General features: G+C 35.6%; 1 protein-coding gene across 1 annotated transcript in view; it reads left to right on the top strand.

The window, feature by feature from the left end:
• The window catches only part of CUBN (cubilin), a 259,424-nt gene that overhangs the window by 151,789 nt on the left and 90,013 nt on the right, over window positions 1–17,622 (top strand). The window contains exons 38-43 of the mRNA XM_055332630.1: window positions 900–1,084; window positions 2,729–2,921; window positions 9,525–9,722; window positions 14,339–14,485; window positions 16,579–16,769; window positions 16,930–17,113. Of these exons, the coding sequence (XP_055188605.1) occupies window positions 900–1,084; window positions 2,729–2,921; window positions 9,525–9,722; window positions 14,339–14,485; window positions 16,579–16,769; window positions 16,930–17,113 (1,098 nt within the window). The remainder of the gene's footprint in view (window positions 1–899; window positions 1,085–2,728; window positions 2,922–9,524; window positions 9,723–14,338; window positions 14,486–16,578; window positions 16,770–16,929; window positions 17,114–17,622) is intronic.

Below are 17,622 nucleotides of genomic sequence, written 5' to 3'. Positions count from 1 at the left end.
TTCTTTTTATTGATGTCTTCCAGAAAACATCCTATGAACTAGAAAGGATGACATATTTCTTAGGAATGCACTAAGTTAAGGATAATCCTGAACTCTGTTCTTCTAGATTTATTGTGTTTGTGGAATTGATTCCTAAAATATATTACAAAAACTAAATTATATGTGAATGGCTCACTAAGAGCAAGGGAGAGCATTCTCAATGGCTCTAGTATGCTCTTTAAGCTCTAGTTTCTACCTAATGTTATATTAAATGTTTTGTATAATATTTTTTAGATCCTACGAATGTATTATAGCTCAGGTTTAGTATATTGATACAGTATTTCATTTGTTCTCATCAACTTTATATTCTTCAAATTCAAAACATTTAGTATTATTTTAAGAGTGAATTAAGTGCTCAGATAACATAACAACAGGGTTTTCTTCTAATAGAATAAAACATTAAATATTTTTATTTTCTAATTTGACTTTTCCATAATTAGCTATTCTTCATGTTGTCCCAATATGTAATTACTCTTATCAAATTTAAAAAAAGCATTCTTTTGTAAAATCAAGTAAAATAGAGAAGGAGTCAAAATTTAGAGAAGGAGTGTGGTAATACCCCTTCATATGTCCTCAAGTCCCCTGGGGGCTGGGAACCCCTTTTCACATGGGAAGTTATCTCCTCTTTTCACACCATGCAACCTTCTTAGGAGATGGAATTCCATTCACAAAATCACTGTTCTCCAAGGAATTAATAGATAGTACAGAAACCAAAAGGGAAGCAATATTTCTTTCAGTGTTCAGAATAGAAATCACAGTCAATTAAAAGCCCATCCTTTTCAACACCCCTTGCCTTTTGTTTCTTTCATTTGACTAAAGAGCTAAGTACATCTGATTTACTACTCTGTTTTTCCTTCTAGTATTTGGCAATGATAATATTGTGGGAACTCATGGGAAAATTGCCTCTCCCTTATGGCCTGGGCGTTACCCCCACAACTCCAATTACCAATGGATAGTAAATGTGAATGCAACTCAAGTTATCCATGGTAGAATCTTGGAGATAGACATTGAAGGAGCACAGAGCTGCTATTATGACAAATTAAGGGTGAGTTTTCCAGTACAATCAATGTTCATAAGTTTTGGTGAATTTCTATTTGCAAAGGTATATCCAAGTTATTGTCTATTCAAGCATTTATTTGTAAGTCACATGAGATGGTCTTCTCTAAGTCATGTTTACCCCTTCTAAGTTGTTGATGAAAAGGTAATTCTGGTATTATATTTATTATCTTTGGATTCTGTATCTATGTTTATTTTAGCATCATTGTAATTTACCTTTTGGGCTATGTCTATGTATGTGTGTATCTTACTTAAACATTTATTCTACCTTATATCTTATTTTCTTGTGTATTCTTACATTAGACTATTAAAAGTTTGAAGGATCATTTAAAATAAATAATTGTGGTTGTTATCGCCATCCAGATATTGGTTGTTGTATCAATTTCAGAAATACTATAATATTTTTTGCTTTATTTAGGTATATTTGACAAATAAATATTGTGTATAAGATATACAACTTGATGTTTCAGTGTATGTATACATTGTAAAATAATCACCATAATCATCAAGCTAATTAATATATCTACCACCTTAGATAGTTTTCATTTGGAGTGTATGTGTGTGATGAGAATATTTAAGATTTACCCTCTCAGCAAATTCCAAGTATATAATACACAGAATTACATATTACTGTATTTTTTTACATATTACAGTATTAACTATAGTCACATTGCTGCACACTAGATCTCCAGAATTACTCATCTTGTATAACTGAAACTTTGTAACCTTTGATCAACATCTCCCTCTTTCCCTCTCTCTTCATCCCTTGCAACCATCATTCTACTTTCTCCCTCTATGAGTTTAACTATTTTATAAGATTCTCAAAGGCCAGGATTCTATCCTATTCTTCTTGGGTCTATAGTGTCTCACACAGCATTCAGTACCTAAGAGGTGCTCAGTATGTGTGGAAATCATTGTTACGTAGTCTGAAAAACTTAGCTTACAAGGTAGCTTCAGTAGATAAATCTATAACAATTACAATGAACATGTTCCAAATTATTTAGAAGATGACGGAAAGGATAGGAAATGTGGTTGAATAGCATTCACCCACATGTGCTGAAAAAAAATGTGCTCCATGCTATGTGTCTGTAATGATCAAAATATGTCTCTAAATAGGCAATTTAATATTTTAAACCAAAAGAAAAAAATGTTTTGAGGGCTCTGAATGTGTGCTGAGCCCTTGCAAGCTGTGATTCTTTTTTTGTAATTAATTCTGCTTTTGGTTACCTGCCCACTTTCATTGAACCTTTCCTCTTTCTTCTTATTTTTTTTCCTTTCTTTTGAATCCCTTCTTTTGAGGCCCCAAAGCATTCAATAAATTCTATTGTTGTGCAACCATCTTGTTTCATACTATTCTATTCCCTAAATTTTACTATAAATCAAATAATGAACTATATCACAGGGGGCTTGTGTGCAGCAAAGATAAAATTATTTTAAAACACCTTAAAATGTTTGCAATCATATTTTACATTTAATTTGCTGTTTAGACTAATATAAAATGTTCATTTATTTTTTCCAATGATGATGAAATTATAATAACATAAGGCAACCTTTTCAGTTTTATGAAAAAAAAATAGAGGTCATTGCCTAAATTCAGTGCTCTATTATCAGTTTTTTTTTTTGTTTTATGCAGGTTTATGATGGCCTTGGCATTCATTCCCGCCTAATTGGAACTTATTGTGGTACCCAGACCACATCCTTTAGCTCCTCTAGAAATTCTTTGACATTTCAGTTTTCCTCTGACTCTTCAATCACAGGGAAAGGATTCCTTCTGGAGTGGTTTGCAGTGAATGCCTCTGGTGGACCTTTACCTACTATTGCTACAGGTGTGTTTGGTAATAAATGAAATTCTGTTTAGGGGCTGATATGTGTGGACTAGTCTTTCAAAGTATCTTACCATAACAGAAGCCAAGTACATAAATGACTAAGAAGAATAAGTATAGCCCTAAAACCCTTCCTCCATATGTTCAGGTGTTCTTTTAATTTCATAAATATTGCATTTTGTGAAAAGTGTACATTTGCTTTTTTAAAATGCTGGTTTCGCATTATATTATTTTAAAATAGGGGTTTATACCCATGAGGCTTTCTTTCTTTCTTTCTTTCTTTCTTTCTTTCTTTCTTTCTTTTTCTTTCTTTCTTTCAGAAGTGTGCACAAGGGGTGGGGGCAGTGAGGGAGAGAGAGAGAGAGAGAATCTTAAGCAGGTTTTCCATCCTCAGCACAGAGCCCAATGCCAGGCTTGATCTCAAGGCCCTGAGATCATGACCTGAGCCAAAATCAAGAGTCAGATGCTTAACCAACAGAACCACCCAGATACCCCTACTTATAATTTCTATAGACCCTTTTAGAGATCTCTGAAAATTTGATTTGTAAATACTATGCATGTTCACATCCATCCATACATACAACATTAAGGATCCACTTGTAAAAAGAAATAACTATGTTTCCTCTATATTTCATTTTAAACGTACTTTCAGAAATACTTTACTTTCTCCTTAGTTGGCTTTAAACCTTAATGTTTCATGGTAAAATTAGCCTAATTGTTAAACTTTTATTTTACTATATTTAAGACCTCCATAATTCCTTCTTCAGTAAGCAGTATTTGGGAAGACCATTTTTTTTCCTAATAATTTGTTTAAACAATTTTGAATGCTTTTATGGGTTGACATAGAAGTTTGACAGACATTTTTTGGAGGATATTATCAGTCATTGGTATACAGTTGACTCTTGAACAACACAAGTTTAAACTGCATGGGATTTAAAAATATACTTATATGAGAATTTTTTTCAATGAACACAGTATAGTGCTGTAAATTTATTCTCCCTTATGATTTTCTTAGCATTTTCTTTTCTTTAGCTTACTTCATTGTAAGAATACAGCATATAATACACATAACACACAAAATATGTCTTAATTGACTATGTTATCTTTAAGACTTCTGGTCAACTGTAGGTCATTAGTAATTAACTTCTTGGGGAGTCAAAAGTTACATGGGTTTTTGGGAGTACCTGGCTGGCTCAGTTGATAGAACATGTCACTCTTTATCTCAGGGATAAGCTTGGGCCCATGTTGGGTATGGGCATGTAGCCTACTTTAAAAAAAGTTACATGGAATTTTGACTGTGCTGGGGGTTGGCACTCCTAAGCCCTGCATTGTTCAAGGGTCAGCTCTACCTGATTGAGGTTATGCTAGGTTCTCACTGAAGAATATTCTTGTTACAAGACTAAACAGATCCTAAAAGATTAGAGTCTATGTGCTTCTAATTTCTTGGGAATTTATATTGGCAGAGAAAACTGATAAAGGTATAATTCATACTGTTTTCATTTAATGTCCCTAGAGTATTCTGTTCTGAGATGTTATTTTCACCTCCCTTACAAGATGTTTCCATAACATTGAATATGAATTTCTTTCCTAAAATATTAATCTATTTATCTAAGAGCAAAGAACCATCAACAAGATTGCCAAATGTAATTTAGAGCTATCCATTTAATTCTGGATAGCTCTCATAAGTAAACTTGAGTTAAGCTTTTTTATATCCACAAATTTCAAGTTAGAAAAGGAATTACTTACTCATGCAAAATATTATATCAACAAATATAATTTAGTACTCAAAAAATGGCAAATTTCCTTCTCATACTCATACTCTGTAATTATATGATTTAAGTGGATGAGCAAATATAATATAAATTTCCTTTTCCTTAATCAAGAACAAGAGGAGGGGAAAGTATGAAGGTACGAGAATTTTATAATTTACTGTTATCTAGATCATATCCTGAAAGATTCATTAAAACTAAAAGAAAAAACTTAACATTTTAAAATATATTAACATGTTGAACATTGTACCATTAGCATTTCTTACACATACATACACTTAGTTTAATTCAATAAATTTTTATTGGGGATTTGTTATAGAAATACCAAGATGACTAAGTAAAGAAACAAAGATATGATCTCAACTCTCCAGGAGCTTAAAAATAATTGGGGAAAATAACCATTCATATATCAGTTAAATAATAATATAGTAATTAAATTATTTAATGACAAAGCAGGAGGTAGAGGCAGAAGAAAATAAAGGAAACTGAGCTTAATGTGAATTAGGATCACCTGAAGGAAGTTAAACATGCCAAATAGGAAAACATTAGTCAGTGTCTATCACTCAGGAGATGTTCAGTTATGCTGTAGTAATAAACAATTCCAAATTCTGAGTTGCTGAAAAATAATAAAGTTTCCTTCTGGTTTGTGCTACGCCTTCCTTTTGGATTAACTAGGTGCCTTGTCATCAGTATCATCCCATAACCCAGGCTGCCGAACCTGATGTTGTCTGGGACATTGACTATGATCATGGCAGGAGGAAAGAGAACTCTGGGACATCTTAGTGTAAAAGTGTTCATCCTAAAAGTGACACAGTCGTTTTGTTCATAAGCCATTAACTCAAACTGGTCAAATGGCTTCATTCGACCACAAAAGTATAAGGCAAAGTAGTTTCACCATGTGTTTGGAAATGAAGAAAAATGAATATTTGACCAAAAAGATTAATGACTCAAAGTCAGTTAGTGTGACAACTGCCTTTTATAAATTTAGGATAAGAAGTATTTCTCATAAGGAAAATCTTAACATTTGAAGATACTGAATAATAGATCTTTCATTTGAAAATTGCTTTCATTTGTCTCTTTTTTTTTTTCTTAGTTCTATAGCCTGTGTAGTAATAGGATTCAGGAATTAGGACCTCGTCTTGTAAAATTTTATACTTACTTCCTGGTGGTCTTAGTAAAATTCAAATATGTACTGATAAAAGTCATAAACCCCTGGAATGATGGAGTAAGGATCACTGGAAATCCATTCCTGTGTAAAAACAATGAGAACATTGTCAAAATTGCCAAAATCAACTTTTGAGAACTCTGAAAATTAATCAAAGCTTGCTACAATCTAAAGCCTATTTATTTATTCAAGGATGATGCTGAATCTCAGTTGAAACATTCAGCTTTCTGGCATCTTGATTCCCCATCTCTCCTCTTGCCTCAGCTTTGCAGTTGCCTTTTGGTATCCTCACAACTATGGTAGCTATGAAGACCAGCAGTCTAGCAACTATTGGAAGGGGTAGGACAGGTTTGGAGCAAAAAAAAAAAATAATAATAATAATAATAAAAATCCTATTCCTAAGAAATCACTAATATCTAACTATCTGGCAACTTCCTAGAAGAGGTCCATTCTCAGGACTTGTCTTCATTTGACCTGTTACAGAGGTTGCTCTGTGCCAGTAGCTCTATCCCCGGTGTGTTTGTGGAAAACAAGCAATGGCGGTTGTTTAACATTACAATTGTATGTCTCAGTGATACCAGTTGCAGCTAACAAGAGACTGAACAAAACTGTAAAAGGAAAAATCTGGGGAATGCGATATCCTATGGAGCTTTGGAAAACTCTGACATATCTCCAGGAATCTAGAAAGCCACACACGTGTGCAGGGTTGTGCACATGTCCAGGAAAAGATGTGAGAGGGCCCTAATCTCTCACCTCCATTTGATCTTGAGGATCTGTGTAAGCAGGAAGTGCAGTCTAAGGCAGAGTTGTAAACTGCCTGCTACAGCGTTATAGGCATATCCCAACGCACAAAGACTTTAAACTAGGTGTCACAAATATGTTAAAAAGTTATAAGGAACCATGTCTAGACAATTAAAGGGAAATATGGGAATAATGTATAACTAAGGAAAAAATATCAGTAAAGTAATAGAAATTAATAAAAAAAAAAACCAACTGGCAAAGAATTCCGGAGTTGAAATGTATAATTGAAATGAAAAAAAAAAAAATCCTCGGAGGAGCTCAAGGACAGATTTCAGCAGGAAGAAGAAAGAATCAGTGAACTTGAATATAGGTCAATTGAGATTAGCTTGTCTGTGAGAAAGACTAAAAAAATTGTACACAGCTCAGAAACTATCAATGACACTAACATATGTAAAATGAGAATCCCAGAAGAGGAGGGAGAGAGAGAGGGACAAAGAATATTTGAAAAAATAGTGTCTGAATACTTCTCAAATTTGATAAAAAAAATATTAGTCTACACATCCAAGAATCCCATTAAATTTGAAATAGGATAAATCCACTGAAGTCCACACCTATATACATCACAAAATATCAAAGCTGGAGAAAAAGTGATCATCTTCAAAGGACCAAGAGAAACCAACCTATCGAATACAAAGAGTCTTCAATGAGTTTAATACCTCCTTCTCATCTGAGTCCATGAAGGCCAGAAGGCAATGGAGTGACATTTTAGAGTGTTGAAATGAAAAGATTTGATTAAAAATGTATATCTAGCAAATGTATCCTCCAAACTAAGTAGAAATTAAAATACTCCAGAAAAATGAAAATTGAGAGAATTTGTTAGCAGATTTACTGTACAAGAAATTCTAGTGGAAAGCTTTCAGGTTGAAATGAAAGTACCATAGCATGTCTTCACTACTGCTAAACAGTAAGATAACTACATAAACAAATATAAAGATTTTATAAATGTATTTTTGTTTGTAGATCTTTTCTTCTGCTGATTTACTTTATTTTATTTATTTTTTTTAAAGATGTATTAATTCGTGAGAGACCCACATAGAGAGAGGGAGGCAGAGACACAGGCAGAGGGAGAAGGAGGCTCCATGCAGGGAGCCTGATGCAGGACTCGATCCTGGGTCTCCAGGATCATACCCTGGGCTGAAGGCAGCACTAAAATACTGAGCCACCCGGGCTGCCCTCTTCTGCTGATTTAAAGACAACTACATAAAGCAATGACTATAAAACTATATTGATGGGTTTGTAAAGTTTAAATATATATTTTAAAGAGATTTTATTTATTTGAGAGAGAGAGAGAGAGAGACCATAAAGGGAGAGGGAGAAGAAGAAGGAGAAGCAGACTCACTGCTGAGCAGACAGCCTGATGTGGGCCTTGATTCCAGGACCCTGAAACCATACCTGAGCTGAAGGCAGATGCTTAACCAACTGAGCTACCCAGGCACTCCTAAATATATAATTTTTATGGCAATAATAGCATCTAAGGATGAGAGAGTTGGAATGGAATTCTTTTAGAGCAAAGTTTTATTTACTATTCAAACTAAATTAGTGTTAGTCCAAACTACATTGTTTCATATTGGATGCTAATTATAATCCCAGGAAAACCACTGAGAAAATAACTTAAAAATATATAATAAAAGAAGAACAAGTAAATTAAAGTGGTATACTAGAAAATATATACTTAATACTCACTAGGTTCTAATCAATGAGATAAACAATAATGAGTGTTGGCAAGGATGTGGAGAAATTGGAATCTTGTGATTGCTGGTAAGAATATAAAAAGATATAACCATTTTGGAAAACAGTTTAGCAATTCCTAAAAAATTGAAACAAAGGCTTACCATATGATCCAGCAATTAAATTCCTAGTCATATACCTATTGGCATTGCAAACATTATGTCCACATGAAAATGTACACATTGAATATCCATAGAAGCATTATTCATGATAGTGAAAAAGCAGAAACACTCCAAATATCAAACAACTGATAGAACTTAATGCAGTATATTTATACAGTGGAATACTAGTCAGCCTTAAAAGAAGGAAAGGAACAAATGAAGGAAAATGAAAGAAGTACTGATGTAATGCTTGCTGGAATACATCATGTTTTAAAACATGATGCTAAGTAAATGAAGCTAGGCACAAAAGCTGATCACATTTTGTATAATTATATTTACAAGAAGGGTCAAGAACAGGTAAATCCATAAGCAAAGACAGAAAGTTGACCATTGGTTCCCATAGACCATGGTAGAGTGAAAACAGACTATCAGTGGTAATGGGTATAAAATATATTTTGGAATGATGAAAATGTTCTTAAAAACCATCTAAAATGATGGTTACAGAATTTTGTGAATATACTAAAATCCACTGAATTATATATTTTAAAAGGATGAGTTTATGAGATATACATATCAGTTCATTAAAGCTAATTTTAAACAAATTGAGTAAGAAATTAAGGCTCTTGTACATTTTAACAAATTGAAAATTATTTTAAAGTTGTCCAGATATAACTTACATGCTGAATAGCTATGCTGAAAAAGTAAAGATTAAATTCTAGAGGAAACATAAATAATGATAATAATATAATCATAATAGAGTCTTTTACATGAACTAACTTATGCTTAACAAATAACAGACCCTAATCAATAAATGGACCATGTGGCAAAACTATGATGAAAAAAGCAGAATACAGTGTGTTTTTCTTACACGAAAAATAAATTAACAGAAATTGCAGCTGTGTGAGTCAGCAAGTTTAATAAAATATTTCTAGATTTCTTTGAGAACTGTTTTAATTGGTTGTTTAGGTTCAGGATGGCCTAGAACATGCTAGATTCATTTTCATTGGAGGTATTTCATAACTGTTGGTGTTTCCTCTGGCAGGTGCTTGTGGTGGCTTCCTGAGGACAGGAGATGCGCCAGTCTTTCTCTTCTCCCCAGGCTGGCCAGAAAGCTACAGTAACAGCGCTGACTGTACGTGGCTTATTCAGGCCCCAGATTCTACTGTGGAACTCAACATCCTTTCCCTGGACATTGAAGCTCAGAGAACATGTGACTATGACAAACTTGTGATCAGAGACGGTGAGAAACTTTTAAACAAAACAAAAAAAAAACCTACCAAGTTTCAGCCCTAAAATATATTTAGTTACGTTGAATTATAATACTGCTTGTTTACTGCTTCCATCTGTTTTGTGTGGAAGTTCTCAGACGTTATGGTCAATGAAGGCATCCAATACCAGAACTGGTGACAATTTCTAAAGAATGTGAGGAAAGTATTAAATTTCCTGTAGCAAAGTCATGCACATATGATGTCAGGGACAGCATTGCACCCCTAAGAAAAAGCACTAGCTTTGGCTTCAGTAGGAAGTAATGGTCTGAGTTTCCAGATGCTGCTGCTTCATGGAAAGTCTTTGGAGATAGATTTTGCCATTTTATACCTATGACTTTAAGATCTAAGTATGAAAAAGTATATATAGTTGCAATACATTCAATTCTCTGTGTCTACTGAATCTCTGGGTAGACTAGTAGAATTAAGGGCAAACATTTTTCATCTTTTCCTCTATTCCCAGGTGTAGCATTGCTATGCAATGAGTGAGGGAGAAGCATCATGCTAATATGCAACATGTACAAAATTGTGCTTCGCAATTCATATGTCTGGAGAAGAGGGCAGTCCTATCCTCTGATCAGTTTCTCATAGTGAGGTCCCCAGACGGGCAGAATCAGTGCCTCCTGGAAACTTGTTAAAAATGCAAATCTTTCAGCCCATGCCCCAGCCCTACTAAAGTAGAAACTCTCAGGATGGGGCCTAGATCTGTGGTTTTAAAAGCCTTCCAGGCAGGGGCCATGTTTAGGGTGAGGAAGGTAAGACAGGATTGTGCAAACTGCAGGGTTAGAGCCTACCTTCATTTAAACTGTTTATATTTTGACCATTTGATGTTAAATATTAATTTTTAAAACATTGCACTAAAGTATTATTTATCTTGATATCGTCTTTGCTCCGCCCCCCCCACCTTGAATGTTGCCTGTGATGTGAGTGCTTCACTAGCCTGACCCTTGTTCCCCTGCCTCTAGGTGATAATGATGGTCTCTAAAGTTTGAGAACCACTACCTGCCATGATAAAGACATTGCTACCTCTCACGCCTGCCTAGACCACAGGGAACATAACTAGAAAAGTGTTAAAAGAGAACAGTTAGAGCGGCAGCTACTAGGAAGGCAGGCTCAGTGTTCTTTAGCCTCCTATTTTCTAAAACATATGAAAGATAAAGAATTTTCTATGAATTTCCTAATCGTTAGATTTTGGAAATTAATGAAAAATGCTTCAGAGCATTTTGTGGACCAAACATGTATTTGCTTTTGGTCCATAGGTTACTAGTATGCAAGGTCTTATCTCCCTTATCCCCTCAACCCTAGATTTTCATGGAATACAGTTAGGAAATGGGAGAGGTACTTTACTTTCCTTCTGTAGAGGCTGGAGACTAAGACTCAAATCCATCATACGAACGAAATGAGATCATAAATCTTAACTTTTCCCCCCTTTTCCTGTCAACCATAAGCAATTAGCACATTGCTCAGAGAAATTATCATCCTTTCACTATCAAGGTACTCCTGTAGATATTAAAATTTTAAGCTTTTCATATAATAAGATGAGTGTGTTCTTGCACATACATTCTGAGCATTCAGAATCTAGTAGAAACTTTAAAAAGTATCTTTGGTAGGTAACTCCAGTGATGAAGGAAATTCACTTTCTATCAAGCTGCTTTTCATTCCACCAATAATTTTTCTTAGAAGCCTGAAGCCAGGGAGTTACTTTCTTCTTCTTCTGTGCCACCTTGCACTAAATACTAAATGGCTCCATATCTGTTTTAATTGTCTGTGAAAAAGAGACCAATATCTACTTCTTGGAGTTGTTGTATCAGGGAACATAATAAATGCAAAATTCTCTAGCAAAAGTCCTGGCATTTTATAGATATGGAATTCAGAATTGTTTAATTTAGATTTCAGTTTACTTTGCTAGAGCTATTTCTAAAATAGTTTTCATGATGAACTCTTTATAGATTGGAGGTGTTCTTGCTGAGATGTAGAGCTTTGGGAGCTTAGCAAATTCACTTACATGCCCAAACAATAACGGTGTTTTAAATTGGAGTGTGGCGTATCCAAAGAGATTTTTATTCACAACATAAGGAGGGGCTGAATAGGCTCATTAGCTCCTCATATGTTTCTTTACTCATTCAAGAAGTAGCTATTGGGTGCCGACTATGTGGCCGTTGGCGGGTATTTTATTCATTTGTACAGTGATTAGTCTACATTTAGAAGACATGAAATTTCAAGTCCCACTTCAATTGTTTGTTCTTCATTCAGCCAGTGTTTTTGCTTCTGAGTAGCAGGAGCATATCACATTCTGAAGCAAATATCTAAAACCAGTGACCACAAGCAATAATACTTTCAGGCCACTTGTACAATTGGTCAGTCATCACAGGCCTTCAGCTCATGGCCCTTGGTTCCCGGCTAGCTGTGACATCCCTGGGCTACCCCCAGAGAGGGCCCTGTAGCCTTCGTGGGAGACTTGAGTCACTCTCCCACCTGCTTATTCATTTTACAGGATTGTGATGATTCACTACTGAATCAGTTTTTTCTAGACCATGTACCAATAAATTTTATATACCGAAGATTCCCCCAAATTGAGGTCCTGTGAAACTGCACTGACCCTAGAAAAAGGTTAAAAAAAAAGCATAGTAAATGGGGGGAAAGCAAAATAATAATTGTGTCCATGAATCAGTAATCCTTTTATCTATTTACAGATATAAAACATACTTTCTTTGTGATCCTAGAGAAATCAGTTAACAACATAGTTTGAACATCTGGAGCTACTTCTCAAGGGTTTTAAATCCTTGTTGACTTCTATATTCTGTGCCTTTGGGCAAATTATATATCTTCTCTAAGACTATTTCCACCTTACAAAATTGGGGTGATAAAAATACCTGAGTCTAGTATTTTTACTAGTAGCTAGTAGCATTACTGTGAAGATACAGTCTGATGTTACATGTAAAGCACTCAAAGTGGTAATAATAATTGCTCGATAAATATCAGCTACTGGTAATCCTGGACCTCAGTTTCCACATCTCTAAAATGAGGAGTTTGGACTAGAAAGAGAATCACCAGACTACCCTATACTCCTGGTTCTTTACCTTTGATTTTCCCCTCTCCTTAAAGATCAGGTTCATCCCTGCTACAATCCATATGGTGAAGTTATAGAAGATCCTAGAAATGCCTCAGTATTTATTATAGATACTGAGGGGAGAAACAAACCATCTTGTGATTATTGGATTATCTCCCAACTCATCAGTTAGGTAGTCAATAAGTAATTATTTAGAGATAAGCATTGTCTAATCAGACAGTCTGACGTGGAGTTTAGAAAAGAAATAAAAATCAGTAGACCCTACCTGGTCTCACTAATAGAGAAAATATGCACCTATGATATAATAATAATAATATGTAATAAACTTCAAAATTTTGTGATATAGACAATTAGAAAATGAGTAAAAAAAACAATTTGCAGTGAAATGTGTAGCAAAATTGCACGGCAAAGATAACAAGAGGAAAAGGAGTTACAGAGAGAAACTTTTGAATTGTAAAAAAACAAAAATTTCCAGAGGTCAGAAAGAACACCTTTCTAGCATCTCCTATTTATAGCTATGCCATTGCATTTGTCATCCCAGACAATACCTTATTCTCTGGAGTAGGTAATAATGAGTGAGTTTTAGGTAGTGGTCGGCGTCAAAGGGATTCACTTTGCTGGTTGCATTAAAGGGGCAAATTTCCTCATGTCTCATATTCTATTTTTGGTTTTTATAAGCTTGAAGTTTATTAATTATCTTCCTTAGAAGGAGGAAAAAAAACATGAATTTTCTCAGACAAGGAATCCAAATATTTTATAATGTTCTTTTGCTCCATTCTAGCTTTGATTGCGGCTTTGTTCCAAGTTGCTTATATTTAAGAGCAGTAAAAAGGAAGAAGAACCATGAGGTGACACGGTCATCCTTTACATCTCTCCCTGGAGGGCACACTTACTGAAACTGTCTTTTTTCATCCTTCACACAGGTGGACATAAGTGTGTTCGTTTAATAGTAAAAAAGAATAAACAGCATCAAACAAATGAAAAGTCTTAAAAACCCACAAAAAAACCACAGTCACAACTTAAAAACCCTCTGCATACACAAGTTGCACATGTCTTGGCAAATGACCTTACAACATTAGCATAGGATCTGAGGCTGAAGAACGAATCTTTCTTCTCCTTTAGACATCTGACCTTCAGCGATCAGAGTAATTTAGCTGAGTCTCTAACATACACTTCGGCACTGCTCCTCCATCCCTTCCCAACCCCCATATACTCTGATTTTGAGTTTTAGTGCCAGGAAGAACTGTTACCCAATTTTGAGGAAGACAGTGGGGACTGTCAAAGGAGACTTTAACATCAAGGGTAAAGAAAAAGTAGGCAGCGTGATTAGGAGCTGGAGCCAGAAGCCAGAATGATGTAACCCCTGGAGTGTCCTTGTATTTGAGAATCTCATTATCTCCTAGGAATGGTGATGTCCTGAAAAAAAAACATATAAGCTGCTTTGTCTGGGTTGCAAATGATGGTGGAGGAGACTCTGAAGAGAGTGTATTTTCCTGCTGACATTTCCTTTCTTTGGCATAGGAGATAGCAACCTGGCCCCACAGCTAGCAGTTCTCTGTGGCAGAGAGATCCCCGGACCCATCCGGTCTACTGGAGAGTACATGTTCATCCGGTTCACCTCAGACTTCAGCATAACTGGAGCCGGTTTTAATGCATCCTTTCACAAAAGTAACATGTTTTGGGTTTCTTTTTTTTTTTTTAATCTCATGTCATATCACCTCTCTTTCTCTCATTCTTTCCCTAATATACTCTGCTTATTTTTCACGTGAGTCTTTGTTCTGCCTCTGGATGGCTATCCTTATGTCAGGTACTGAGTCTGATCCAAAACACTGTGGCTGAGTTGTACAAAAGGATTACCTGGCTTTGGGTCTCTGGGTGGGGTAGATGCCCCCACCCAGAAAGGTGTGTTCATGGTGTGTTCTCAGTTCATGCATATGACTGAGATCCTTAAAACAATTTTTCGGCCTAGTTGAGGGTTTCAGTTAGAACAGAACTGGATAGCACTTATCCATAACACATCAAAGGGACAATAAGTCAGAGTAAGCTTCAGTCTAAGAAATAAACAAAGTAATACAGAAGATATCTTCAGAAATCTCTTGAATCATTCATTTGAGGGTTGGCAGGAAGAGTTTGTTTCTCTTGAAATATGAGTTTGATGAGTCAGAATGTGCACAATATGTGGGAAGGATTATGTGCAGTATGATCAAGATGTTCAAAATTTGATAAAACGGGAAGTCCAATAGTAACTTTAAAGCCAAACCCGGATTAAAATGAAAGAAGTAGTCCGTGGAATATGGGACATTTAAAGATTCTCATGCTTTTAACCAAAAAGCATAATTTTGAAGTAGACTCTCCCTATAGACATTAAAAATTTATTTAATACTTCCTGCACTACTATATATATCTTGTACAGAGTAGGGAGCAATGGAAGATAAATTATCTTCTTCATGCTCAGGGAGGTGGGCTGAATAGTGGTTGAAGATAATGGGGTTTGATGTGAGACAGACCTAAGATAAATTTCCACCTGTGAGTTAAATAGTTGAGTGAACTTGCTGCACTTCCTCGTTGAGCCTGCTCCCTCCATCCTCTCTCTTCTCCCAGTCTCTCTCTCTCTCTCTCTGTCTCTCTCGTACATGTGTACCACAGATGGATGTGTGCACGTATATATGTATATGTGGTGTGTGTGTGTGTGTGCACATTCCTACATGCTGGGCAGCTGCATGTCTAGAAGGTATTTCCATTTTTTACATGTGAAACTTGAACTCTTGCTTCCCACTCCCTTCCACCCTCCATACCTGTTTATTCCATACTCTTTACAATCTTAATAAATGGAAAGTACATTCTTTATAGTTGCTGAAGCCAAAACTCTTGACATCATTCTTGTTCCTTCTCTTTCTTTCACCCTACCGCCTAACCCTACCTCCTGACCATCAACAGATCACATGATTCTACCTTCCCAATACATCTAGACCCCAACCACCCCAAGCCCAGGCCCTATCCTCTCTCCCTGGACTCTGGTGGCCACTTCCTTATTGGACACCCTGCTTGTGCTTTTCCCTGCCTGCCCCCCTTACAGTCTAGGTATTGCAGACAGAATGATGCTTTTAAAATCTAAGTCAGATAGTACCATTCTGATGATCAAAATCCTTGAATATCTTCCTCTTACTTAAAATAAGTCCTTTCAGTTTCCTGCATGACCTAGCCCTGATCCCTTTGGGAATACTCACTGTGCCTCATTAACTCTGACTTACATGATGTACCACTCAAGCCTTTACACCAAGTGCTTTCTGAACTGGAACGCTCTTCTCTCACAAAGCCATATGGCTTGATCTCTCATTTCTTCAGGTCTCTGTTCAGGTGGTACTGTAACAACGTGGCCTTCTCTAGCTTTCCCAGACAATACTATACCATTCTCCCTCTCTGTATTCACTTTTCCTCATAGAACTTATCCTCATCCCACTTATTATATATATGTTAATTTTTGTCTTACTCATCTCTAAAGTAAGCTTCTGAAAGTAAGTAATTTGTCTCTATTGCTTATTTGTATATCCCGATCTTAGGAAAAACCACAAAATGAGTACCCTTGTCATATATGTTCAACAAATGTTCCTTGGGATAATCATTCTGATACTTTGGTCCCAGTTAGTTTTGAACCACATTTCAATTGCCTACACTTTAAAAATCCCCAAGAAAAACAGGAAAGCATAAAAATCCCATCGTAAATGTCACATAAATAGATATCTTTGTTTCTTCTTGGAAAGGTTGTGGTGGATATTTACATGCAGACAGAGGGATTATCACATCTCCTCAGTATCCAGAGACCTACAGTCCCAACCTCAACTGCTCTTGGCACGTCCTGGTTCAGAGTGGTCTGACCATTGCTGTGCATTTTGAACAGCCCTTCCAGATTCCAAGTGGAGATTCTTCTTGCAGCCAGGGAGATTACTTGGTGGTAGGTCATGCTTGCTACGATTATGATTATTATCTTTGCAGACTTCATTCAAAAAAATGAAATGATGATTCTTTTCTCCTGGGACAAAAATTGATACGAATTGACTGCTCCATCTCTCTCAGTATGAAGGAATTTATGCAATTTTAATTCATGTTCCTAGCTGAAAAATGGACCTGATATCTATTCTCCACCCTTGGGACCCCATGGAAGAAATGGTCATTTTTGTGGCAGTCGTCCTTCATCCACTCTGTTCACCTCAGATAACCAAATGTTTGTTCAGTTTATTTCTGATGGTAGTAATGGAGGGCAAGGATTTAAGATCAAATATGAGGCAAAGAGTTTAGGTAAGTATTTTCACAGAGAATAATGCCTGTACTTTTCCTGCAGTTGCTTGGTCTTCCTTGTTTAAAAAGATGTGAGGAAAAAATATGTAAAGTTTTCTTTTGTAAACTCAGAGTAATAACAAGAATAGCTGCCTGTTTTCAGATACTTACTACATGCTCGATACATTCATTATCTCATCATGACTGCTTTTTAAGGAAGGCAACATTCCCATTCCACAGATAAGTAAAATGAGGTGTGGATTTTTCCAAGTCTACTTAATCAAGAGAATGAACAAAGTAAAATTCTCCATGACTATAAATTAAACTGGTCTTAAGGATACCCTGAAATTTCTTAGTCCTTTCTGCTATAAAATGTCTAATTATAAGTTATATTCCATAATGGAAACATCACAAGAAATGATAATCACATTGTTTTATAATCATTTGTATGCTTTCGTTTAAAATGAACACATATTCCTCTGATTCTGTTATTACCCCTTTAATTATATATTACAGTGGTGATCTTTACT

This window comes from Nyctereutes procyonoides, unplaced genomic scaffold (genome assembly GCF_905146905.1).
Source record: "Nyctereutes procyonoides isolate TBG_1078 unplaced genomic scaffold, NYPRO_anot_genome, whole genome shotgun sequence".
Classification (NCBI taxonomy): domain Eukaryota; kingdom Metazoa; phylum Chordata; class Mammalia; order Carnivora; family Canidae; genus Nyctereutes; species Nyctereutes procyonoides.
The sequence above is the reverse complement of the archived record's forward strand: the minus strand, read 5'-3'. Positions and strand labels throughout refer to the sequence as shown.